The sequence below is a fragment of the Dermacentor silvarum genome, chromosome 3 (assembly GCF_013339745.2).
Source record: "Dermacentor silvarum isolate Dsil-2018 chromosome 3, BIME_Dsil_1.4, whole genome shotgun sequence".
Taxonomy (NCBI): domain Eukaryota; kingdom Metazoa; phylum Arthropoda; class Arachnida; order Ixodida; family Ixodidae; genus Dermacentor; species Dermacentor silvarum.
The window spans coordinates 150,751,759-150,779,658 of NC_051156.1; the positions used below are offsets into that span (position 1 = coordinate 150,751,759).

Below are 27,900 nucleotides of genomic sequence, written 5' to 3' on the forward strand. Positions count from 1 at the left end.
TGCATACGACCGCACAATGTTTTTAAAGAAGCGGATGGCCAATCGAAACTACGGTGGCTAGATGCGACCATACCGAAACCAACGGCCAAAACTACAATCGAAACCACTTCGCGGTTATTGAACTTACGGGTGTTACGTGCGGATACGGCGGATACCGCGACCTTGGATACCGCTCGTATGTAGTGTGTCCAATGCGGCAATGCATCGTTTTGAACATAAACTTTCAATGACCATAGTCAGTGAGGATCATCATACTTTATACTATGAATATCGGCTGCTGGAGTAATCTTTTGTGTACACCTGTCAAGTGTGTAAATGTCATCATCGGCCACGAACTCTCTGCTGAACCTTCTCCAAATATCGGACAGCGGCAAGTTTCGCGAAGTTTTCATTTCGTGTACTTATATAGTGGGCAGCGCATAAGCGAGTTGGTTTCTTTTTGACAGCGTTTCCAACTGGCAGTTTCGCCCACAGCGCCGGCTTAGAAGTGGCATACCAGCGTGGGTTTCTGACAACGTCGGGTAAATATGTGCCTGTGGCGTATATCCTTCTTGTGACTCTGTCTTTAACAATGTCAATACTGTCTAGCAAAAAAAAAAAAACAAACGTTTTCTTTTTACTTTACTTGTGTCTCGATCGTTACTTTGTTTCAGAGAAGGTCGAAAAGTTCCTGCTTGCAAGTGTTGAGAATGTAGGCAAGTGCGCTTACGTGACAACATATCCGTCACCTTGCAAGCTGTTTTCGCACTCCAGGTACCATCTGTATAATTTTGCAGGTTCCTTCAGTGTACCATTCGTGAGAGAAGCATACAAGCTGTGGACTGACCTTGGAGCCATCAGAGCTCTGGATCGCCTCCTGAATGCCTCGTTGAGCAATCACATTGCCAACAGGTCGAGTACGCAACAGGTTTAGTAGAGGGCCGACTTGTATCTGGCATTTATTGTTTCGTTGACAAATTCGGGTTACGCGTTCTCGGCATGTGTGTCGGCCGGAGTATCAAATGATCGCGCTTAATTATACACATCTATATATATAGACGTATTTTATCTGTCCCAGGGGCGGTCTCTGATCCAGACTGCTTGTGCAACGTACAAGGATACAAAACTCACCGAAATTCAGAATTGGATCTACGATGGCAAGTTGATAGGCCACCAGGTAATGTTGAACCACTTTGTATGCATCCAATGACATGTACGTGCTAAGTACACATTGATAAATAGCTCACCCATGTTCAGCATAACTGTATGTATGATGGCAGCCTGATTGGACATCAGTTAATGTGAAATTATGTTGGAGGCGTGATGTGGTAGCTAGGAAATGGAAATCGGGCAACATTTTGGCTCGCTAGGCATGAACAGAATAAATGGGCACAAATGATATATTACATGCACACACATAATTTACCTCATATGTGTGTTGTAGGTGTTGTAGTTTTTAGGCAGTAATGTGTATGTAATTACTGCTAAGGCACATGCTTTAGGAACGATTACTGGGTGCTCTGGCTGAGGTGTGCAATTTTTTTGCAGCTGATATCATACTATCAATGCAGAAGAAGTACCAATGACGCATGCAGTATATCGTATACTGTTTGTTGTTAGGATACCATTTTCGCTTATCCTGAACCGTTTTGAACTGTGTTGTATTACATTGTCGCAGCTTTTTGCAACCTTAAGTGCCACAGTGTTGGCATAATGTCGCCATAATTGGAGACAGTTGTACTTGTTGGCAGTGATGAGTAGCAACAAAGAAGCTCATGCCTATAGTCCTAGCCAGCTTCCAAGTTTAAACTAATTGAGAGAATGTTTCAGTCATGCACTCCCAGAAACCAAATTTGATGTATCATTTAGCATACTACCATTCCATGCCGCCTTTGATGAATGAATTGAAGTATATTGCTAAGATAATTAGCCGCCTAATAACTGTTGGAATATGTATGTGAAAATTTTTTCACAGTTTTCTAAACGTTTATCGTATAGGAGCTCGGCTACTGAGTGTGTCAGGAGCTACTAGATGTCCTTAAAGGACAAATGAGGTGCCGGAGTGGTCATAGAATAAAGAACCAACTTTTGATGTTTTACATTTCAGGCTGTGATGTATGGCATTGTGTGCGCATTTCTGAGTGTTCCCGAAGACCAGGCCATCCTGTCCTTTCTGTTCAGCTCGCTCCGAACCACAGTAGCTGCTGCAGTACGGCTCGGAGCTATAGGCACACTTGAGGTTTGCAGCACCTTTTTAACATTTTCATCAATCTCACAAGACATACCTACTTAACCCTTTCAGACGCTATGTATGTACACAATTGTGTACACCAAGATAGTGCATCAATAGCAAAAGCACTGATGAAAGTAATGATATTTAAAATGTGTTGCATACATCTTGAAACACTTATGATTGGAATTGGGCTGCAATTTTGGATAACATGTGCAAAATGTTTTAGTAAAATGAGTGGGAAGGTAGACAATTGGGTGTTTTTTCTTGGTGTCAGTATGTTGTTGTATGTAGCGGGTTCACTTCTTTCATTGTTTTTCACAATGTCATGCACCAAGCATAATTTTCAAGCTACTGGATAAGTGCTTTTCATGCTTTTGAACACATAAAATAGTTGATGTTCTCATATTTAATGTTCCTGTAGTGAGTTTACATGGAGTACACATCCTGTAAACTTGACAAAACTCACTAAAGAATTGAAAATTCGTAATCTTTTCTGCAGCTGTAAACTTTCTATGATTCTGAAGATGCAAGAAATGTGGTGAAAGTAAGTTTTCAATCAACAGGATAAAGAGGCATCTGAAAGGGTGCTCATTTTACTGCGACAGCAGTGAAGCGCTCAAAACTGGGTTTGATGTGTTTTTGATGTGTCTCTGACATACAACGAAAGCGTGCTCACACGCTTGGTATCACTGCTTCAAGAATCGGCCTAGTGAGTTCACCTGCAACAACGCATTTCTGAAACGGGTTGTGTGCCATTGTGTGCAGTTGTTTCAGAAATGCTTTGTTGTGTCGAGACACAGAGATGAACTCGCGCGGCTGATTCCTGAAGCAGCAAAAATTGCAGCTTTACATACCGAGTGTGCGAATGTGCCTCACTGGCATTGTCAAGAAAAGAAATTATATATTTTTTTATTTTAATGCGATATAGTTCGCTCATGGCATCTTTGCTTCCGCTTCAGTGTGATGTGCAGGCAAGGGCTGGAGATTGGGCGAGTTGGTAACGTTGCATTCTGAATGTTGCATAAATATGTCTTGAATAAAGCCTTTATTGAAGTCGGCGCTTGTGTGTGTCCACTTGCTTGTCCTCGTCTGTCACTGTACTTGAATATTCCTAAATGGTGTTACTGTCAACGTCCGTTAAAGTTTATCAAGGCTGATATTTTTTGTCCAAGGGCCAGCGGATGCAGTTCATGCTGCAGTCGAGGATACCCGAGGTCATGGAAAGGTAAGTTGTGAAATCGGTAAACTATTGAGCCAGTGACCTGCTGAAGTTATTGTAATTGGTAGATGACAAAAATAAGGTAATGGTCACATCTTCATTCACAATGAAAAGCCATGCCAGAAAGTTATAGAATACAAATAATTCCTGATGTCAGCTGGTGGCCTCTGGTATAATAAGCTGGTGTTTAATATTCAACTGTAAAAGAAAATGCTTGCCAAAATTGAGAGCATAATGCTAATGCTTCTTATAGCAAAAGCAAAGTAGCTAAATGAGGAAACTTTTGATTGGCACAGGAAATGTGTCGACAAACCTGTTCAAAAATTATTTAGCATAAAGATAAACAGCAGCTAAACAGATTGTATTTCTGAGGGCTTCAACACTAGAAAAAGTAAGTCAATTCAAGTAAAAGGACCCTGACAGAGCTTTAGAGAAACAAAAAACGTTAAAAAAAGTGCAAATAAAGGCGTGCATCTCTCTTTAAATGAGCAGATCGTCTAAGAAAATGTGTGAATTGCTGCACATTTGTGCAGTGAAACGGGCAATATCGAATCGTGCTGTTCTGGGCACTGCTGCCCTTAGTAGGGGTGGGGGGGGGGGGGGGGGGGGCTGCATAGAGCAGGCACCACTCTCCTGCAAGTAGTACTTGGCAGCTGCTTTGTGTGTGGCACCTGTCTCTTATCTCTCTCTCCCCCCCCACCCCCACCTTTTTTTCCCAGTCTTTTAGAAGTGTTCAAACTGGGTGTATTTAATGTTGTTATTAATGGCCGACTACTATTTATTAGTTGTAAATGGGACATAAAATGCCACCAGGGTCTGGTTTGGATTTCTAGTTGCGGCACCAATCATGACTGGTGTTTCTAATTTTCTCACTTTAAGCAAGCACCATTCTTTGCAAAAGTGATGCTTTAACATTTTAAAGCACTGATCTAGGGCCCTTGTATAATTAATGTTTGTCACTAATGTACCTTTCAATTCACTAACAATATGCGAGCTTATCACCTGTCAAGGCACATTTTGAAGCCCCATTTGTACATGATTAATTAGCTAAATATATCTGGAAACTCCAGCATAATGGTGGTTCTTAATTTACCTCCTCAGGAGAATGACACTCGATATACAAAACATAGGGAAGGTGGTTTAAAAGACCTTTGTGTGCAGTATATTGTGAGTGTCACGCTTGTGTACATCCATAACATTTATGGTTTAGTGTGAACCAAAGTGTGTCGTGTATTGGTGAATTGTAGTGCAGATATAGATGACAGAAAATACGAGACGAGCCCAAACAGCCACATTACTATGTCATGTAGTTTGTGAAATTTCTATGATCCTATTTTTATAATATGACCTTCTCCAAGCTTCAGTGGGCATGTTCTTGAGCATGTATATTTGTTCCTTTTCGACTGCTAGCATTGTCCTGGAACTGCTAAAAACTTTACTATTATACAGCCAACAGAAAGTCATTAGATGCTTTTCAGTGAAGTCTATAGACCTTCTATAGGCAGCCAGTGGACTTGTAGCTAGTGTACTTCATCTCAAATGCTGTCTATGGGTGCTTTGAAGAGAAGCCATTTGGATGTCTGTGGAGCTTCCGATGAAGACTGCAAAAAACTTTGTTAACAATTTTGGCTAGGGACAGAAGCGTATGGACATTCGTCGTATATAGACAGCATAGTTTTGTTGTTAGTTTTTTTTCTATAGACAAATAATAATATCTATATGTCAATTCCAAAACATAAATCTGTAGATAGTCTAAACCTATTACAAAAATCTAGTCTCGGACTTTCTGGATAAAAAAATAAAGTCTTTAACCCCTTAAGTCACAAATTATGGTGGATTGTCAATAAATGTGTCATGATAACTTTATCCCAAGGGGCGGATTCATTGAAACGAAGGGAAGGTGGTAGTATGATCCTTTGTTCATTTTCTAAAGAGTCCTTGGTATTACCTGGTATTACGCAGTAATTAAACATTGAAGTTAGTGTGCAGTCACTCGTGTCGAGTCTTTTCGTAAATAGAATCGAATCGCCTGTTTAAAGCACTCGCACAAATTTTTTGCGTCCGGCAGTATGACGAATAGAAAAACGAACCCTTGACCACTGCTGATGAAATGTGCTAATCCCTTTTACACAGTGGTAGTGTGTAGTAACACGCTGCACAATTAAATAAAATAGAGGCAAGCGCAGGGTTCAATTTACTCGCAGCTTAATTTCCACAGCTTTCTTTTGCCGTTACTGGACAGAACTGGCAAAAACAAGTTACATGCACAAATCTATACACCATGGCTGAAGGAGCTTAAGGTGCTTAAGGGAAAGCATAGCAGCATACAAGAAACCTGCGACGTCTATAGACCATCTAAGTTCATTTTTGTAAGGGTTCACTGTTGGCTACTATCATGCACGTTTGCTATACAAGCTTGCTTGCCAGTCCTATTCTCAACTACTACACTCCGTTTCATACTTACCAGGCAAAGCTGCGTCAGCTATAAAAGTAGTGCTGTCGTGGAATTCTCGCTCTGCACCTTTCACAGTGCAGTTTTTCATCTGCGACACATCCTACTGCACAGCTTTGAATGTTAAAACAACTTGCAGATAATTTTACGTCAAATTACGTATTAGTATTTGTGCACTGTTGTGCTTCCAGTATACAACATCCTATGTTTCTGTTGCGAGTGCAAGCAGTACACTGAGGCCACTTGTCACAGAAACGTGCCACTCTGCCCGTTCGGTGGTAAATTGATTCAGGTCTGCGACACTTTACATGTAATAAATATGTCATGCTTTGTGACAAGAAAGTATTGCATCAACTTACACAATGCATACCTATATCTTTCATATGTGAAGCCCTATTTTTTGATCACTGACGTGAGGAGTGTTAAGAGAAATCTCTCTAGAGCTTTTGTAGCATTGTATAAAAAAAAGGAGTATAAAATTGAGTATAGGTGGGGAGGCGGATATCCTTCTCACCAGTGGCATCACTTCAATTTGCATGCAGGCACCAACACAGAACATCGGAAAGTGCTGCCAATGTGTATCCCCTGATTGACGTGATGCAGAGTTCGCACGACCAGCTGTTTGCACGCATGTTCTATTCCTGACAGGAAAGCACCATCATGCGAAGGATGTGACCAGCATTAACGCAAGAAATAAAACTGAGCAACACATCACGAAGTATACTTTACGAGGCTCTTTATTCACTGCACACACATCATTCATTCACAGAGAAAAAAAAAAAAAAAACGCATTCAAAGCCAGCTTTGATGATGCTACTGCCAGGTGACACACATCGATCCCTTCCCATATAAATTATTACAGTGCTTGACAAGTCTGGAGATCTCAAAATACACCAGGCAGAAACAATTATTTTTCTCGCTCTGCACAGTTTCGTGCACATTCTCTTTCCCATGGCTACCTACTGTGCCACAATTCATTAGGTGACATCACCCACACAACTTGATAAAATACAAAGACTCAGACAAGACATAATGCTGTGTAAAGCAATCGCTATTTTGCATTCATAGTCAAAGCAATGCTGATTTATTCCCGGACACACATCTAGCAGCGTAATATTTTGAAAGCGTCAGCATAATCGTGCCACATTGAATACTGTTAGATGGGGTAGCAATTTTTGTTTGCTTTTTTTTGTTTATTTACACTAGCTAAGAATAACTCAGTTCTTGCCAGCATGTCTTTGGGAGCTTCTCCAGCTTGCCACAAACACCAGTAAAGAAAACAAACAAAAAACAAGAAATGCTATATGCCTGGTCCTGCAAGCCAATATATTCGAGCAAGTGACATGCAACAGGTTCCCTTTAAGGTATTCCATCAACCACACTAAGCCTTGTCAAAGCAAAAAAACAAAACAAAATAGGCCAATAACAAGGGATGCCCTCGCTGCTGAGACAGAACAGCAGATACACATACCGGCAATGTTCTAAACAAAAGTGGCACATTTGAAACATTCTAGAATTGGCTATGCCTCTCCGGCCAAATAAAAAAAGCGGTATACTGGAATAACAACAGCAGTCTCCCAACTGTGTCAGTTATAAATGGCAAGATTGGTATGGCCAAAGCGTAAAAAGATACAATAAAAAAGATAACCACAAAACGTTTAGTGGACTTCAGCAACTTGGCCTTTTAAATTATTAAAAGAAGGCATCATGCACCTTAACACTTTGTGCACAAAACAGCAATGAAAACGATACCACACATATCTTCATGCGCTGTATAGAACAGGTAAAAGAGAGCACAAACATTTTTTCGTAAAATAGACCATGCATTTGATGAGTGTATCATGTGCACTACTTGACAGCTTGAAAGAAGCAGAACACAGATTGTATGAGCATAAATGTGTGCCCTCACTTTTTTTTCTTCTTCTAAAAGGTCATACATTTTTTTACAGTGGCGTTATGCGAAGTAAAACCATAAGTGTGCAGCGGGAAGAACACATGTGCAGTTTATGCCAGCTTTTGTAATGCGTAATGAGTGAGCTTGCAATAAACACTCTCCTTTGCAAGCTCTAAAGTGACAACCGTGTGGAAAACAGTTACACCATATTTTCGATGTAGCATTGCCCGAAGTTGACATGTCCATTTCACTCTGTACAATGTGAGCCTTTTAATTCTAGCCAGAATGGGCTGCACCTGGTGACTAAATTGAATGTCCCCATGGTACAAACCTCGGTCACGACAGTGTTGCCAACATTCAATGTGAAACTGGCACGTCAACTCTGCATTAGAAATATGCTCTACATAATTGCCATTTAAAGAAACATGAAAGGCAAGCATTAAATCGAGTTAACGCTATACAGTAGGGCATTCCGAGGTACCCGAAGCATCACTGTTGCTGACAAAAGAGCTTCTGCAAGTGAAAACAGAACATTGACGTTGACCAGGAGTGGCGCTGTCATTGCAAACAGTATGTGACACTCCCATGCCGTAATATGTGCTGTTTAGCCAATCGCTGCTGATAAGCAAGTCAACTGCATTGTATTGTGAGTTAATCATTTTTCACTTTAACATGAGAGAAAACACAGCTTGGCAAATATGGCTGCACTTTCCTGCATTGCAACTCACTGATGCTACTATGAGCTTTAGATGCTGCAGCCTAGTGGCACCGCCTGCCTGTGACTCAAAAAAGGCTGTAGTGCCACACAGAGCTTGACCTGCAAGATCACTGACATAGCTTAGGATACCTCCACAAAAGATCCCTTCATAGCAAGTGATTTCAACTGCAGAACTGTGTAGTTCCTTGGCTTGTGATTTTCTCTGCAGCTTGTTCAAAGCCAAGTCAACTCTTGGCTTCGAACAAGCGTTGCAAGGCTCCTATAAGGTCGACCTAACATCCTAAATTGATTCAATGTCTACCTTTAGCATTGATTCCTTTAAACATTTTCTAAATTTTGAGTGTTTTGAGAGACGTGGATGAATTGGTGGAAACAATGTGGTGAGAAATGCTGTGGCCTCCAAAGAGCATCAGAAACAGTAGGAACCAGCAATTGTTATGAGCAGGAAGCTATGCCAGTACTAGATCCACAGAGTTATTCAAATGAAAGCCACACTACTTTCATCACGATGCACAGTGCAGTATACAATTTGAACATGCACATATATTAGTGAACGGTGCTTACACACATAAGAATGCCAACAAACATTATGTAAAATGTGACGCTGAAACAAGTTGAGTATTTTGTAAAGAAATAAAAACAGTTGGAAAGTGTGCACACTTTTTCAGTGGACGCTTGTCGTTCACATTAAAAGAAAGCTGCAAAATATCTTTGGTGAAAATTTAAATGCAGCTTGTCAGGGAAGTTCTTCCCGATACTGCAAAAGTTGCACCTGCGAGCTGGAAGCAGTAATGTGTACACGTGAGAATACAGCCTTAATTCATGAAATGGCCTTGTGACTAACACATTCAACAAGAAGTGGTTGGAGCTTGCAGAGGCAAAACCAAGCGCCCGCTTGTTCAAGCTGCGCACTCCTGCCGACCCTTACTGCAGTGACGCAACAAGAACTCCAGAATTGACACTGTCCTGCTTATAGAAAAATAAGAAGCACAGCCCTGTGCCTCCAACAACCCATTTTCAGAACCACTTTACACTCCAGATAAGTCTCAACTAGAGGTTATGCACTTGCCAGTGTTATGGCATTTTGAAGTTAGCCTAAAGTCTACCTAAAATACAGTGCGTACAACTCTTTGTGCAAGGCTTCAGACCCATGAAAGTTACAAACGTCAATATGCTGCACTCTGATCACTCAAGTCGAGCTTGTATCTGCAAATTATGCATTACACATAAAGCCTGTTTTCTTTTTTCTTTTTTTTTTGAGAGGGGCACCCGGTGTTTTCAATTTTGTAAGCAGCCATGCAATGTCTTACCGCGCTGTTGTAAACAAGGCTGCCTCGTTTGCTTCTGCAGGCTGCATCTGCTCAGTTTAAAAAAATACATTATCCATCAAGGAAAGAGGATGGCACAGGCTCTGTACAATAAAGCCTCATACACTTCCCGTCAGGTTGAAGTTGTCTGGTGCAGAGAAAATACAGACTCTCGATACGAAAACGAGGGAAGGTGCAAGGTACAAGAGATTCCTGAGATTGGTACTTGTGATAGCATCTCCATGCACACAGCAAAAACACTAAAAAACGCCCACCGCTGCATCAATGGACACTGACAGTCCAGTTGTGCGTGTTCAAGAAGCAGTCACAACGAAACCATTCAAGGCTGGGATAATGTAACAATTGTATTCCAATGCTATTCCTTCTCAAGCTCTCACCCCTATCATTAACGCGATAAGTGGGCCGTGAATGATGGATAATAAGAGTGGCACAAAATCGAGCAGAAGGAATGCTACATATACCGGCCCTGGTGCTTTTTGTCAACAAACAACTAGCTGACCGCAACAGTACCTTTCTTCCCTAATCCAGAACCCTTCTGGTAACCAGCCGTTAGTCGCATAAATGGTCAGTCTTGCAAAATAGGGATTCGGTTGCGAATGTTAAATTTTTGTTTTAATGTTCATACTAATATTGGTGGTTGCTGATGGCTCACGTAACTACATTAAGGGCATTTATTTCTGTGTGTTGCAGCTGCTGTTGCAGTCCGAGTTAACATTTCTACAATATGCCACACACTTATACTGAAAGAATTTCTGAAGTAATTTAGCTGGAATTAATCATGCACAACACTTCTGCAAATGACTAGAAAGGATACGCAAGAAGCAAGGCACCAAAACTGCCTACAAGCAAGGTTGAAAGCAACATGCGTGTTCACAAGAGGACATGCCCACATTATCTTTTTTTAACAATGCAACGTTTATCAAAGTTGGCTGAAAACTTCAAAAAGAGACTGAACTGACCGGTTATCCAGGCACTCACATGTTGCGTAAGGCCCACTTAGGACAAGGCACCGAAGACCTGATCATCTCATCAAGCCTTAGCCATATTGTCTGGAATTTTCTTCTTTATAATTTCACAAATTTTATTTTCACTGGTTCAGCAGTTGCCCAGTGAAAGTATTTATGCACATTGCATGCACTTGAATAGGAAGGTAAGGGAAAAAGAGAAACTAAAGACAAGTTTAGTCCTCAGGCCTTCATGTTAAATTTCAGCTGTAATAAGTGCTGGAATTCTAATTACACATTTATTCTAAGTGCAATCCACAGATTACGGCAAAAAGGATTAAAAAAAGTAGAAAAAGAAACGCATTTATTCTACTCATGTTCCCTTGTCCTATCTGTGCACACTACAAAGCTGTTTAGTACTAGCAGCTTCTTTTTATTATTATTATTATCTTTTTTTCATTGGACATGTGCGTATCGCTGCTGCAAAATGTCTCACAGAAAAACAAGAAGCAGACGACATGCTTCAGAAACACCTGTGGGGAAACACCTGTGCGTTCCATTATTGACGTCACGCAATACAAGGCACGAACTATGAACAGCTGCAAGGACCTTGTACGAGCATGCAATTACGTGACAGCGAAGGAGTTAGGTGTGCAGCTTGCACTCAGTTCTAAGAAAAGACTAGCTACTCAATGCCAACAGAACCGTTGTCCTGTGCATGTGTTCTGCAGCCCGCAAAAGAAACTGGCAAAAGCATGTTTATGCCAGTAAGTTCGCATGTAGGATTGGGGGGAGGCATTTGACTTTTGTAACAGCGCTTCAGATATGACTGTGCTGTGAAATATATTTAATATATTCAAGAATGGCACAATAAAGCTACAACTAAGTGCATGCATCACTGCAATTTAAATGAAAGTAGCCCTGATAACTATGCATAATTCAGGTAAGCCGTGCACTTTGTTTACTGGTTCAATTTTAAAAGGACCTCTTCATTCTATGCTAACAAAGGCAGATGACATGCCAACTCCTTTTTTTTTCTTTACCTTGTGTTTCTGGGTTTCATTCTTAATAATAGTTATATAATATTACTCTCTAAACCCCTGTCAAACAAAACATGATTAATAATTATAGTTTGAAACTTATCTACTCTCCCTCAATACTTAACTGTTGTAATGACAGTAAGCACAGCAGAGGTTTTACATCTAGCCACTGACAAAGTAGCTTGCCAAGTGTGACGTCAGTGGTGCCAAAAAAAGGTTGCACGATGCCAGACACGCTTCAAAACGAGCAATAAGATTTGCTCCAAAAATTCAGGGCTTAGAAAGCATTTTCTCTTTTCTTTAAAAGCTGTGTTTTCGTCAATTTCACCAATTAGATGTTTATTACTAGCACTATTAAAATTTCACACGAAAAACTCAGCACTGGTATGTTGTAATGTTACCATTTCAAAGGTATCTTCACGTATTTGGGCTGTTGTGCCACTGCAGATGTTGGACTGTATTGAACATACACTGTACATACACATACATGACGTGCGAGCGAGTGGCAAATAGCCTCGTCGTTCGTATGTTGTGCAGTGCCCCGTAGAGATGCGAACATAAAAGGAGAGGGTGGTGTCGTTCTTTCCACTGCCTGCACCCCTTCTTGCACATTTGTCTTTCTGTGTGGAGACCGTGTGCAAGCGAAGAAGAATGGAAGAAACTGAGAGGGTGATCATGCTACCGGTCAGTCATGCTCACTGTTCACTCTGCTTCTGAAGCTGCGATAAACACAGAGCATCCACCTAAAATAGTCCTTGTTCATGTCTGTACAATAAGAAAGATAATATTAAAGAAACAACTTCCGGTATAGGGGTGCAAACAAAGGAAGGAATGCTCTCATTCTCTTGTGTTGTTTTTGCACCTCGCCGTAGTGCAAAGCCTCGTCTCATGTGGAGAGAGTGATTTTCTTGGTATTGCAGAAGGGTAATTTACTAATACAACTTGCTATTTTTTTTTTTTCTTTAGTGTTCCTCTGACGCATCTTCAAGCATTCTAGGATGATGGTGACAGGACATCACCAACCATCTACTCTAAGGGAAAAAGAGAAACTACAAAAAGTTTAGTCCATGGGATTAGCCAACAGCTAGCCAGGGGTCCTCTCTGGGGCTCCAATGGCTGGCTCCTCAGAACCTTAATGAAGTTCTTTGTCTGTCTGTCCTCAGGCCTTCATGTTTAACTTCAGCTGTAATTAGTGCTGTAATTCTAATTACACATTTCTTTTAAGTGTAAGAAATGCTGGAAAGGGTAGAAAAAGAAACGCATTTGTTCTACTCCTGTATCCCTTGCCCTGTCTCCTCTGTGCACACTGCAAAGCTGTTTAGTACTAGCAGTTTTTTTCCCCCTTGTACATGTGCGTATGTATCGACTCTTTTCATGTGGAGCGGCAAGCCCTACATACTTCTATACATCTGTCCCTATAAGCAAATATTGCAGGTCCAGCTTAGCAATTGCTCTTACGTGAAACACCAACCAGTGTGACAGTGTCTTCTTTTTTAAACGAAGTGTCGTTTTAAATGAAGGACATTTACTGCCTCCCGCATTTTTAGCTATATCGCACGAGCGTCCATCATGCGTCATTTTAGCGCCTTTAAGCGGCGATAATCAGCGAGACCGGCAGAAGTACTCTCAAGTGCACTAAGCACTCTCCTGTGCAAGAGTCGTCTAATGCGACGTTCCCTTCAGGACGACGTACGACCATATTATAGTGTTATCGCGATGCGAGAGGCTGCACATAATGGTGAGAGCACTGTAAAATGTGTTGGATATGTAGCAGTATGGCTTACATGAAAGAAAAAAAGGAAAAGAAGGCATTATAACTGCAGGTAATTGTGGCCACCCGTGAATACTGGACACTGCATCAAAAGCTCAAACGTGGCACAACACGTCTCGCAGCGAAGAAAATTTGGTGTATCGAGATTTGCAGCACGTATTGAATGACAGACTTTACTTACAGCTTTAACTGCGCATTGCAAAAACTTCTTCCCAAATTGGTCAAATATGTATTCATCTATGAATGTAAAATTTTAATACTTGTGAGAAATTACAATTGTAGCTTAGTTGCGCGGAGCACTTTTGTAAAGAGCACTTACTGCACATCAAAGCTGTGTGCTTGATCTAAGGCATATTGCTACTACATCAGCTCCACACAGGAGAAGTTACTCGGCACTGCCATACAAAACTGCGTATACTATGCTCGTTTTACATTATCAGGGCCCTTTAATAAAATTAATATCGCATAGATTATGACATGAAGGCACCCAATGCATTCGTAACTGAAAACCATGTAGGTTCACTATTCTACCAGTGCATTGTTATGGCAAACTACAGCAACAATAATGGCTCAGGAGGTGTTGGATCTGTCTGCTCTGCTACATAGAGCTTGGGACAGATGGCCACAGATGCATGTGCCTCTGTGGTGACTAGCACGTGATGCCTAGAAATACTAGATAATGCAGACCCTTAAAACGGCTCTGGAAGGACAGCTGGTCACATTACTTGTATCGATACTTCTTGATACAGTCGTTCCCAAGGTCTACCACAACAGCGTGACCATCTGGGAGTGCAGCGATTCCAAGTGGCCGGCCCAGTCGGCTACCCCTGCTCTCTATCGTGTAGGTGAGCTGCCCGCCGACCCGGTCAAATAGCAGGACGTTGTTCTTGCTGCGATCAGAACGAGCAGCCAGCACAATGCCTTGTGCATCAACACAGATGCCCCCAAATCTTCCTTTCCCCTTACCCTCGACAAACATTGTTGAGAGCCAGCTGCCGTGCGTGTCCAGCACATGTATAGTCGAGTCCACCACTAGAACGCTGTCATCAGGACTCACCGCTACAGCACTTGGGTTGAAGTTGGTCGGCAGCGCCAGCACTTTTCCTTCCACCTTCTTGACAAGCGTGCCGTCTTGCTTAAAAATAAAGACGCAGCGTTTCCCACTGTCTACGACAAACACATCCCCCTTAGAGTTGACTGCAAGGGCTGTGGGTTCCCCCAGGTCAGCATGTGTGAAGGTCCGAACAATGGTCCCATCAGCAGTGAACTCGGTAATCATGCGGGTCCTCCAGTTGCATGTCACCAGAGTTCCTGCAGATGGGGAGATGGCAAGTCCTGTGCCACCACGTTCCTCAATGCCAACTCCTGTCATGTGACGAAGAAACCGAAGTTCCGGTGTGAGGACCTTGATTCTGCAGTTTCCCGTGTCCAGCACATAGAGCAGGCCCTCCGGTCCACACACCACAGCCACAGGCTGATGGAATCCATCGGTGCCGTCCCCACGCCGGCCAAACACCATGTCGGGGTCGATGTTGTCGGTAGCAGCAAACTCGAAAGGACTGCCCTGCAAGGGTCGGCCCAGCACCGACACGGCAAGGCGGTATCGCGCAACACGGGGCACTTGAAACGTCACAGCATATTCACCAGTTCCACGGTCTATAACTTGAACATCGAGAGGTTTCTGATCCTCATTACACGCCACTAGTGCCACAGTCACAGGATCCCCGCCCACCGTCTGAGGCCGACCGTCACAGTCGTAGGTACGAAGCAAAGCACAGGCCCTAACGTATGCCGGACAGTCCTTGACGCTAATTGTACACAAGGGCGGAAATGTGCGGCTTGTCTCGAGCTTGCCAAAGACCTTGAGAGCCTGTGCAATGTCATCAAGGGCGGAGTTGTAGGCACAGTCGAAATGGAGGTAGCAGTTCTCGCGGGGTTCAGCCAAGTGATCCAGAGAACCCATCTTGACATCCAAGTCAGCAATTTTTTTTGTGAGGTTTCGGACATCAAGCTGACTCTCGGGGGTGCAGCATTCCTGCTCAAGCTGAGACCTCTCGTTTTGGATTTGATTCAGCTGCTCTTCGAGGGCCTCTTTCTTGCGGTCCCAGAGTGCCTGCGGTTGAATGACAGTAAAAAAAAAAAGTGATGTATCATGATAGCAGTTCAGCACGATCTGACAACGTAAGCCACACAGGCCACACACAACCCATGCTGCTGTTTTGCTCCTATCATCAGCAAACGAGTGGTTGAAAATGCTGCCTTAAAATCAGACTTCACAACCCATTTTCTTTCAGTGCACCATAGATTTAATACAGCCAAACGTCAATAGTATAACGAACACAGAAATAATGAATTATTGAGTACAATGAAGTAATTTTAAAACATTTCTCACCTATATCAGCGTACAACGAATGTATGTTTATAATGAATATTGGATATAGCAAAGGTTTCATGCCTGATGTGATTTCATTATGTTCGACTGTATTTATTCTTTCTGAGGTTTTATGTGCCAAAACCAGTTCCGATTATGAGGCACGCCGTAGTGGAGGGCTCCGGATTAATTTTGACCACCTAAGGTTCTTTAATGTGCACTACAATGCAAGCACACGGGCGTTTTTGCATTTTGCCTCCATCGAAATGCGGCAGCCGCGGCCGGGATTCGATCCCGCGACCTCGTGCTCAGTCAGCAGCACACCGCCTTAGCTAACTGAGCCACTGCAGCGGGTGTTCGACTGTATTTCCAAGTGTTGTTGTGAACCATCCCTGTCAAGGAATGTCAAGACACGAATTAAAATGTAACAAGCTGTCATGGTGAATGACGCCGTGTCACAAATTTGTGCAGCCCACCAAGACATGGTGAAGTGCAGCGCGACAGTAGGTGCAATAGTGTATGGTATAGCTGCTACGGAGTATCGGTGCTTCACGATGGACCTGAATTGTGGAGTCGGTATTGTGGGTATCGAGGTGCCTTCCCACGCCTCATCCCCCAGCTCATGTGCGGCGGTGGCCATTTGCCAAGGTCGATCTCCAAGAACCGTTGTCCAAGTGGAAACATGGTGAGCATAGCTAGTGTGCCAGAGCTACTTTCCAACGCAAACCACGATTCTCCCCAGGGGGAGGAAACAGTTTTTAAGGACATGCTGCGATTTCATCTTGAGGCACATGTGTCTAGTATCGTACAAGTGCACGCGCACCTCACAATGTACATGGCCATAGACAGAGCTTGGCTGGTTGCATCAAGCGTTAGCAAGCGTTGATGTAGGTGCACATCTTTTCAAAACATTCAGTCATTTTTTCAGCGTCCCTACTGGATAGCTGGCTGCATATTTTAGTTGTACACTCAAACTGCTGTAATGCCTCCTGGTGAGTACTGGTTCCCTATACCTTATGCAGTACAGTAGTGGTGATGGTGGTGCAACAGGCATGTTAAGCCTGGCAGTCGAGGTTGACAATTGCACCACCTGTACAGTGCCTGTGCAAAGACACACAAGCAGAAGGCACAACATTTCTATTTAAATGATCTCATGGCCTTCTGGAAACACTAAACGCTGTACACAGTCATGTAGAAAAATCATCCTCTTCACAGGACATTGAGCAATGCATTTTGCACCACAGTACAGCCCCACCAGGACCCTTATAAAATGCTCCGTATCGGCCAATTCGTCGCCTTCGGCACAGAGCAGCACAGTGACTCAGCACAGACATACAAGAAAGTAGTCAGCAAGGAATAATGACCTGCAATGTGGCTAACAGTGACTTCCGTCGCTGCTCCAGAAGGTCCTGAATTTCCCGAAAAGAGGCCTCGATTTGGTCCGTTACTTCTTCCGCAGCAGCATCAAGCCTTGTGATTTCGGCACTGACTGCCTCCGCCGCTGCATCCAGTTTGCTCAGGCACAGTTGAGACTGCAAGCATCAGAAAATGCACTCGGGAAACACAACAACTGACTGATACTATACAAGCAGTTTAAATGCAAATCGTTGGCCCAAATCACAACCAACAATACAAGGGGTTACATTAAAGACCACAGACGCGTCACTAAGAATTAAAGGCATAATAAAGGGAAATGTTAAAGTTTAACCTGATAAAGTGTTCTCAAAACTTAATTGTCATTAATTTCGCAGTAAGTGGTTGATTAATAGAAGATAAAATGAAGACAATGCTTCCACTTATTGAATTTCATGCCTAAACCCCAGCACTGGTACGTCAGTTGGATGTCACAAATTTCACAGTATTTTTTTCGAACTGGGGCCATTGTGGTGCAGTAGAAGTTTGCGAAACTTGCCAAGTTCAGTCTCTGGCTCCTCTAGAATACAATGTAGTCCACCTTCATGGATAAAGAATTTGCTAGGCCAAAGGAAACACTGTCAAAATCCATAACGTCACTGTGAGCTGGCACAGAAGTTCAAGGCAGTGTTGCCACCCATCATTCGTTTTTGTATCGTTTCTGGCTTATCAAGCCCCCTATCATGGCAAAAGTGGATGTTATGGTATAGTAGCCCAAGAATAGGCTAACTCATATATATTATAGGAAAATCGAAAAAGACATTGTATATCATGTGCTATTCCAATAAGAGGTCTGTGTGCATTAGCGATATCTATGAGCCATATTATATGCACAGGTTGCATGTAGTGATTCATTATTGTTTCTTTATTATGCAAAGCAGAGATACGCTCACCGGCACTACTTTGTCGGATAAACTTCCATGCTATATAAGCTGGAGCATTCAATAACACATACCCAGCTGCCCAAGAATGCTGCAGCCCAAATACTACAAGAAATTCAAGAAAATCAAAGAAGCAGTTCATTATCATATGCTATTCCCATTAAGAGGTCAGTGTGCTTTGGAGGAACCGACGAGGCAACATAACATGTTTTACGTTATGATTAGGGCTCCGTGTTTTCGGAGTTTATTTTTCTTGAAATTCGGAGGGTGTTTTTCGGAGTTTATTTTCTGGCGGAAATTTGGAGTTAAATTTTGCATTATTCTCAATACTCAAAAATCTTAGATGAAATGATATCTGAACATGAAAACATCAGAATACACTAAGCGTATTTTTGTTGTCTGGAAGGTTTGAATGCACAAACACATATACACACAAGCACAAATACTTGAATACAAAACACCTACGTTTGTGCGTATTACAACCTTAAACCTTGTTGTAATTGACGCAATCATACTTTACGAGGTTGCTGTCACTGATGGAAGCACGCTACTTTCTATCGATGATTCTCAGCTTTGAAAATGCCCTTTCAACGTTTGTGCTAGATTACTCGGCGCGCAGCGAGAAGGCACTGGCCACTGGACAGTGTGAAGTCTCCAAAGCGACAGGGGTTCAACAATGTTACTGATTAATTAGCTCTGATAGTTCGCAATATCACTCATGAGTGGTTCATGTCGTCAGTTTCAAGAAATACTAACTTTGGCGCATAGGTTTCGAACGCGCGGGATAGCTCAATTTGAACACTATACCAAAACAATTCACTGGTGTACTGGAGTGTATCGAAAAGGTTCCTCTCAACTGTTTCCCTCCAATTTTTAGCGACAGGTCCATGAAGGTCTGCGACAGTCGTTGAGCGGTCATACGTCTCTCGCTCCGTGCGCGACAAGACCTTTGTTAAATGTGCGATGGGTGTGGTCTACGGGATACTGTAGGCGTGAGATAAAGTTTATATCGGCCAAACCGGCTGATGTATCAATGACTGCTTAGAACATGCCCTTGCGATAAAGAACGGAACAGGGTCATATTGGCCATAAAAATCGGAGTTTATCGGATAAATCCGAATTGTCAAAAATTTTACCGGCGAGAGTTTATCGGATTTTTTCGGATTTATCCGAAAACACGGAGCCCTAGTTATGATGTATTGTTTGCTATTGCAGAACAGAGGTTCACTCACTGGCACTACTTTGTTTGCCAACGTTTAGAGCTGTATAAGTAACCTGTTCGGCAAAAAAACTGATACTAGCACCAAACTACAAAAGGGCATGTAGAGAAGGGGGGGGGGGGGGGGGGGCAAGAAAGCTCTGCTTTAAATAAGTGCCTTCTGTGTTCATATATTTATGCGCTTTTACAACATCCCCATCTGGTTTGTACTGTTTTATGCTTATAACGGCTATGAGCCACCCACACCAAACAGGAATCCTTGGAAGCTCACTTTGTACAGGAGTATCTCAGACATGCGCTTGACAGCAATGGAGAAGGGCACGACAGTGTGGCTGGAGTCAGCGTGGGCAGGACCGAGGCACGTGGAGCAGAACACTTGGTCGCATGCCTCGCAGAAGAGCAACTCTGGCCCCGCAGGGTGGAGGGCGCACTTGGGCACAACCTCGCGCCGCCGGCTGGCCACAAGGTCTAGTAGCTGGTTGACAAGGAAGCTGGGGGGCAGCGCCCCGACCCCAGGCTCTGGCAGAGGCACAGCCTCGCGGCAGATGGGGCACCTCAGTGTGCCCTCGTGCTGCGAGCCACAGAATCAAACCGAATCAAATTACGGAGTTTAACGTCCCAAAGCAACACATGCCATTTAATTTACTTTATTTTCTCACAATTGCAAATAAAAAGCCCTATGGGAGCACACTTGAAGAAACATAACTGTATATCTGTAGCACTCCTGTTTCTGATATGTGAATTTTAAGGATTGCATAGATTGTTTACTTAATGACAAAGTATACGCTGTGTCAGTTAAGTAGGCAGACAAGTTCACACCTGAGATCGAGCGGCTGCAGCAAGGCGCTCGAGGCAGCTGCGGCACACTGTATGGGAGCAGGAGAGGAGCTTGGGGCTGCGCTCCTGGCCATCGTAGGTACACAGGCATGTGCTGCATGTGAGGAAGTTCTCGCTGAAGTCTTCGTAGTTCAGCGACACCGTCTCAACCAGCGTTGATGACGTCATCTTGGCAGCCCGAGGTGCCTCTCCTCATGCGTAGCTGCTCGAAACAGGTGCCGCCACTGCCTCCTCTGGGAGCTCCTGCATTTTAAAGCATTACTGCTGCATGCATGCCAGGATTAAGATGCAAGAAAGAAACAAGTAAACAAGAACATACAAAACACTGTAGGTCACATTTTGACATGCAGCATTTACTCGCTGCAGCAGTTATGTGGCTGTGATATTCTGGTGCTGAGAAAGAGGCAGCATGTTTGATTCCCAGTCATGTCAATTGAAATCTGGTTGAGCAGAGTGTATAAACACTCATGTACTTTGAGTGAAGTTCACTCTAAAACAACCCCAAGTGGTCAGAATTACTTTTGTAGGTTTATAGAACAAAACCACAGAGAGGGAGGACTTGTGCTATGTCCTTTGTCCCTGTGATGTAGCTCTATCCACCTACGAGAACATCACACCAAGAAAGCCAAACCGTTACCTTTGCCAAGGTCAAAATTAATCTGCAGCACTACAATGCAGCACCTCACATAGCCCAAGTGTTGCTTCAGGGACATTAAAAGCCCATAAATCATCAACATGCAGCATTGTATGTTAATAACAATGACTGCATAACTTTTACCACTGCTTTGCAGCTGCAATGTGCAGCAGTTGTCCTTTAACACAACACATTTCTTCAGAAGACAGCACACTCGAGCTCTGTCTCCATACCACTACCAAAGACCAGAGGCCCATCTTTTGTAATGACTCATTCTTTTTACATTCTTTCATTAGCTGATATGCCATCATGCCCACTGTTATCACCAAGACCAGCCACACAGTTCAACTGTAAGCAAATATGGTTAAACATTGTTATAATGAAGTCGCATCTGATATAAAAATGCCTTAGTTATAAGCACATATTTGTTACACGTTGATACCTGTGAGAACCATTTCATATTTACTTCTTTATATCCAGATTCGTTATATTGAGGCGACAGTAATAAAAAATGGAATGAATCATTACTAAACACAGCCTCAGGTTGTCTTCCAGAGGTTTCAAAGAGACAAGATCAGGAAATGTTGCACTTCTTGTGCTGAAGTTTCATGCATTGCACCATTACATGCATAGTAGTTGCACAGGGGCTATTTTATATAAATGTACTCAGCTTTCCCATTAACTGTAACTGTGAATTAGAGCACATGTCAGGACAAGGACAAGATACGTCTTTGACCAGGTGTGTACTGTAATTCACAGTAACATCAACTAGTCCGGTTTCAAACCTTCTTTAGCATAAAGATGGTGCGAGTTCATATATACTGCAATTGTTGCATCCTACACAGTCACACATTTCGCAATGCTACCAGTTTATTAACAATGCAAAGAGAAGAGAGACCAGAGAGTGCTAATCACTTACGGCTGTATTTCATTGAGACTTGCCACAGTGTAAAACGGTGAGGGTAGGAGCATGAGACATTTAGAGATGCGTTATAATTTTTGCACCAAGTCCAATTTCAATAGGCAGCTATATTTTAATCCTGCAATGCAGGGTACGAGTCTGCTACAGAGTTGAACACAGATCAGTAGAGTAAATATACATAGAGCATTAAAGCTGGTGTAACCAGTGAAGGTGTTAAATTGCCATTTACTACCCAAGCTTGCATTTCTCACTGGAACTTCAGCTCCTAAAAGAAACAATTCAAACACAACTGAATATGCACTGTCTTATTATTTCTTATTATTATTTCTTCTTATTATTATTGTCATTATTTCTTGTGCCAATGTCATGTCTGGCTCTGTTAAATTTAACCTCGTTTTATCGGTTGGTAAGTGCTTCAATATATCCACTTTATATGCAGGGCACGTAATCATTCTTATACGAAATCTTTTTTAAACTATGCAGAATTTTAAGAAATCACTTGTGGCAGACAGCACAATTCAAGACAGCACAGATTACACTAAGAGATGAGTATTATTTGCACTAGTACTAAAAATGCATAATTTACTAATTAACAAAATGTCACCAAGTTTTGACTAATTACTTGATGGAACATATTATTGTAGCTGGTGAGTTCACAAAGAGTGTACACTTGCAACGAATTCTCAGCATGACACCAGTTTTGAGATATTTATTCCCAGAGTGTGACGAAATACAATGATATTCCAGTTATTGTTGTGCTTCAATGCACAAAATGGCACTTTGTTTAAAAAGTAATTAGAACAACAGTGCCATAAATTTCACAACATTGACAGTGCATGTCTTCAAACCGGTGCCATCCTCAGAATTTGTTCTAAGTGATATTGCCTTGCAAGCTAAACATCAAAAATTAGTAAATTGTAATCTGTAAAATTTTCTTATTTAGTCAATTGTGCATTCCGATATATTGTGCAAGTAATGTCCGCCTCTTCAAGTAATACATCAAAGATTAGCATCGTACTATCTGTCGCAGGCAATTAAAAAAATTTTGCATAGTACAAAAAAAAAAAGAAAGAAAAAGAAAAACTGATATTATGATGATCTATGGTGTTTTATGGTGCAAGGACCAATGATGGCCAAAGAGCGCCGACGAACGGTATGATGCATTGGATGGTGCGATCAACGACAAGTGTTAAATCTCAAAGATACTTGTTTTATTGTGCAGAACATCTGATTCAGAGAAAGATGGTCCTCCGAGTGCTGCATAAGACATGCCAGCATGCGACCTTGATGCGTCGGTGTAATACTCCAGGCATGAGCACTTTGCCTAAAGTTCGAGAAAACGCATTGGAATATGTGCCTCTGGGGCGTGTTTAGTGACCTCGATAAACAATGTGTCACATATTCCACCAGCTGCCACTGCCACGATGGTAGCAGCTTTGCTGGAAGCATTAGGTGATGTTCTAGAAGAGGGACACCTATTTTTTTATTGAGCTTCCTCACATGCAGTGAGAAAGGCTCTCTCACTTTGGGTCGATTGTGAGAGACTGGCACTGGTCATGCCGTTTACATTTGTGTAGTAAAGGTGCTCAGTGTTCAAATATACTTTCAGGAAATATGTGAAGGTGAGTGTGCACATTGCAGGGGAAGTGACCACTCATTTGATTCAACATAGTGACTTTCGATAGGACTAGTTCTGAAGGTGCCTGTAGCCAGGCAGATGCCTAGATGGTGAACTGGCTCCAGCAGTTTTAGGATGCTTGTCGTAGCAGATTAATAGGCTAAGGCACCGTAGTCTAAATGTCTACATATGAGGCTTTTGTAAAGATTTGTTAGCCATTTTTTTATCACTACCCCATGTAGTGTGGGACAAAAAGAAAGCGCCTGATGTAAGTACTTGCTTGGACCCACAGAGAACCGCCAATAATTTCCATTGTACCTCTTGGCAATGATGATGTAACATGAATGCGGATTGCCAGTAATAAATTATCGATTACCGACTAGAAGAAAATGTGCTGTTAATGCTACTTGAACAGGAGGTAACACCATGATTTCAAATATAAAATGAAAAACACAAAAGTGTTGTTTCTCAATGTAATAAAGATTGCTGCTAGTTGCACTTCATATTTGGGTATGTCATTCTTTCATTCTGTTGAAAGTAGCAACAACAATGCATTTTAATTCTTTCAGTAAAATTCTATATGCCATATGCATATTGCGATTCTAACATAGGCAGTATAACTCATGCCATCCAGGGCCGGTATTTTGTAGCGATGCGTTATGCTTCATTCCTATACTAGTCTTATCATCCACCGCTCACGGCCGGCTGATCCCGTTGATAACGCGAGCAGACCGTCGCTCTGACCACTCATCAAGCGTGAAAAGGCATTAGCATCGGAAAGGCATCGCTACAAAATACCGGCCCTGGTATTGGCTGCACCTCTGGTTTCTTCAACTGTACCTTTGTGCGCTACTGGTATGACTTTAGGAGAAAGCTCCTAATGCAGTACCAAACCGCAAAACAGCCCAGGGTCACTGTGTACACCAGCCGCTTATCTACACAGCATATAGATGTACCATACTTGCCAACCTGTGAACTTCAAAATTCATATTATACTGGGCTCAACCAGACCATCAGTACAGGCGCCTGCAGAAATAGGCTCTGGCAGGACTTCTCGCCTGCCAGCTATAGTCAAGCGATGCCAATTGGCAAGCATGCTTCACCGGCTTGGCCATGGGAAGCCCAAACTGTGAATGCTGCCGAGTGTCTGAGACTCTCCAACATCTGTTTTGTGACTGCCCTCTCTACACATCACAGTGGAAGATGCTGGATTCTGCGCTAGCAGGCACTGGCAGGCAAACATTGTCTGAAAGTACTTTTTTGTCCGCAATGTGTGACCACACAGTAGCAACAATAGCTACAAGGGCTGCTCTGGGCTATTTTAAGATAGCAGGAGTTGACTCGAGGCTTTAAGGAAACTACTGTGTTAGTGTATACTACACGCATCCCTTCTTCATGTCCTCATCATCATCTTTCATCTCTCTTTTTTTTTGCCCCCTTTCCTTTTTCCCCTGTGCAGAGTAGCAGGCCAGAGCATGCTAGCTCAGGCCGACCTCGCTGCATTTTTAATTCTCTCTCTTTCTCAAAATTTGTAAAAATCCAGAGACAAATGGGTGATTATAGCAAGAATTTTTTTCACCCTGAGCAGTGAGCACACACCCCTTTGTGAGATACATACACATTTTTCAAATAATTGTTGGCCTTTATGCAAAACCCACAAGCAGCAGCAAAGGTAAAAGTATACTGACAAACAACCGACTTTCTTTAACACGACTTTTTCAGCGACAAGAAACTCTTCTGAACAAACTCGCTTGAAGCACTTGTTTATATGGTGCTTTTTGGTGCCACAAGAGGGTAGTGCAGATATCGTCACAATTTCTTCCCGTCTTTTGCATGCATTTTTTGCAGTATTAGGCCTTCACAGCTCCTTCAAAAGCTTTAAAAATTTTTCGCAAACAGTTTAATTTTCATAAAACCTAACGCAACATTTGTAAAATCGTAGAATGTGCCCAAATTCGTAAACATTACGATACATTCGGGGGAGTAGGCAGGTATTGCTTCTAGGCACGCCTAGTATGAGCGTAGCCACAAATTGCGCCACACACACGTGTTTGCAGACGATAGCCATCTATGCATGGAAAGATTAAATGGAAATGAACTATTTGGACGTCACGACCGAGCAATCAGCTGCTTAATGGTCCGATCGAACGCACGCGCTATCGATCACGAAAAACAGGTCCCCAATCAGTAGCAGGCCTCACAATTTGTGTAATTGCGGGGGAACGACCTAAAAAATCAGGCGGCAGAGAAGGACCGAACAGTCGCGGTGAGAATGAGAAAAAAGCCTGTAGTGTTTCGCGGGCGAGCACCTCAACCACGGCGCGGGAGAACCGGATTATCCCATCTGTTGTCCGAGCGGAGAGGAGGAAGCGTGCGTGCAAGCATGCTGGCGACGATCCAGCTGCAGTTAGTCGCGCGCGCCGGGGAGAGCCCCCTCATGCCTTGCTGCTCGTATGTCTCAAAGTAGCGCGCGGCGCGCTAGACCGAACCCGTCTATAGCTGGCGTCTCTCTCTCCTCGGCGCTTGCGAAAGCCGAGCAACCACGCGTCATCGAGGCTCGCGTGGTGCGGGGGAGCAGCAAGCAGCTGTGTGCACGCGCACACACACCTGATCGCGCGAGAACCGTTCGCGAAGAGAGCAACGCGGAAGTGGGTCATCACATGCTCTCGCCGTATGGCCGAGCCAATTTTAAACCCCCATCCAGTCCGCGCGCACACGCCGACTGGAAAACCAACATTTGAGCTAGGGGCGATTTTTATCGACGTTTATCGCGTGGCGTGCGCCTAATCTCTTCGGGGAAAAGACCATGCAGCCCCGCTCGCACATAAGGCTCGATCGACCGCGGCATTATGTGGGGACAACGATGCTGCAGTGTGCGCGAGGTGAGGCGGGAAATGGACAGCATGCAGTGCAGATAAGCGCACAAGCCACGTTTATAGAGGGGCGCGCATGCAGAGGGTCAACGCCAAAATATGAATTCAGTCGCACCGAGTGCATTCGGCGCTATACAGAGCGGACGCTTTGTCGAAATCCATAGCTTCCCAATTCACGCCAGTGCTCCATCCGATCGAGCATGCAAGCGCAGCACGCGTTTGGCTCCAAAGAAGCGCGCGAGCCAAGATGCATCAACTGCTCACCGTCTTCCTTTTGAGAGGCCCCTATTTGGAACCTTCTATAAATGTACGAAGCGAGGCGCCGACCGTGCGCGAGTGGTACCGTACGTGGTGGTGTGTTTTTCTTGTCGGCTTCTCTCGCGTCTTCAACGCGACGCATCCAAACCAGCTTTGCACAGAGCCCACTCGGGCGCGCAGGATATCCCACGTACACCGACCTGCTCCGACCGGCCGGCGCGGAAAGCGACAGAAATCTATTGTTCACGCTCGCACCACGCTCCAACGGACATCGCACCAACGGATATCTGTGCAGTCGTACGGGATATCGGGTCGTCTCGCTCCGGCCGGCCGATGTGCTGCTCAGTATGCCATTTCCGACTCGCTGCGGAAGTGCCTCGACGAGAGCCATTCCGTGCCGCCTCATAAAAGCTTCCAAGCAGGACGTCACGTAGCGACGCGCCCGAAAGCAACCACAACAAAAACTGTGCATACGCCAATCTTCCAAGCACAGACAAATATGCTTCCAACGAAGGTTTTACCTATTATGGCCCAAAAGCGCGTTCGCTGCTGCTCACGAAGCGGCAAATGCCATTGGACACACTGATCGAACATTTGAAAAGCGCCGAAACCGTCACATTTCGGTATCGCACCACGATCGTGCACGCATCATTACACGGGGCGCTCCATCGATCTCGCACTTTCTACATCACACAGCCTTCGGTTGCTTCGGTCCGAACAGCAGTTCTCGCGTTTTAGACATCGAAAACGCGATAAAGTTAAGCGTTTCTCAAAAGACAGCTAGCACACTTACCCCAACTCGCCCCGTTGGTTGTCGTTACGCGATGAGGCCGTGCAGCGGCTTCGCCGCGAGTCCCATAACAACAACAGCTGCAGCTGTTCCGAGGAGGTCTACTGGGTCTACTGCGACATCGACTAGTCGGCCTCCAACACGTAGCGGGCGAGAGAGCCTCACGCGCGCTCTGACGTAGTTTCGAAACCGGCCGCCGACGCGCTGCCGCCGTCGACAGAGCTAGCGTGCGAGAAAGGTGCCGCCGCCTCTGGCATTGAGACGACGCGCGCAGCCGCGCACATACGTCATTACAGATCGAGTCTGTCATTCACTCCGGAAACAGGAATATGCCCCCTCCCCGCGCTTCACGTGGGAATAAAAAAAAAATTATGCAAAAGTAAATTCAGAGAGACTCGCAAATGCGTGGGCGCATAAGCGAACATCTTTTGCTTTTCTTGATTGTGCGCACCTTCCTCTTAGCTCGCCTGAGGTACGGATACGAAGCGCATTTATAAGCGTAGATT

General features: G+C 43.6%; 2 protein-coding genes across 4 annotated transcripts; one reads left to right on the plus strand and one right to left on the minus strand.

Moving 5' to 3' along the window:
• Nucleotides 1-65: 65 nt before the first annotated feature.
• On the plus strand, nt 66-6,565 carry LOC119445919 (uncharacterized). 2 transcript variants are annotated; one of them, XM_037710221.2, is made up of 8 exons: nt 68-370; nt 447-521; nt 654-695; nt 777-907; nt 1,058-1,156; nt 2,087-2,218; nt 3,385-3,437; nt 6,426-6,565. In XM_037710221.2, the coding sequence occupies exons 1-8, from the start codon at nt 316-318 to the stop codon at nt 6,526-6,528; spliced, it is 690 nt and encodes a 229-aa protein (XP_037566149.1). In that variant the 5' UTR covers nt 68-315; the 3' UTR covers nt 6,529-6,565. The 2 variants fall into 2 exon arrangements, with proteins under 2 accessions (XP_049519687.1, XP_037566149.1); XM_049663730.1 differs by lacking the exon at nt 2,087-2,218 and having other exon boundaries at nt 66-370.
• Nucleotides 6,566-6,602: 37 nt separating this feature from the next.
• On the minus strand, nt 6,603-27,659 carry LOC119445918 (tripartite motif-containing protein 2). Of its 2 annotated transcripts, none has more exons than XM_049663729.1 (5): nt 27,398-27,659; nt 20,282-20,560; nt 19,734-20,033; nt 17,314-17,481; nt 6,603-15,691 (listed from the first exon to the last, which is right to left on the minus strand). In XM_049663729.1, the coding sequence occupies exons 2-5, from the start codon at nt 20,465-20,467 to the stop codon at nt 14,300-14,302; spliced, it is 2,046 nt and encodes a 681-aa protein (XP_049519686.1). In that variant the 5' UTR covers nt 20,468-20,560; nt 27,398-27,659; the 3' UTR covers nt 6,603-14,299. The 2 variants fall into 2 exon arrangements, with proteins under 2 accessions (XP_049519686.1, XP_037566148.1); XM_037710220.2 differs by having other exon boundaries at nt 20,282-20,542; nt 27,398-27,658.
• Nucleotides 27,660-27,900: the final 241 nt, after the last annotated feature.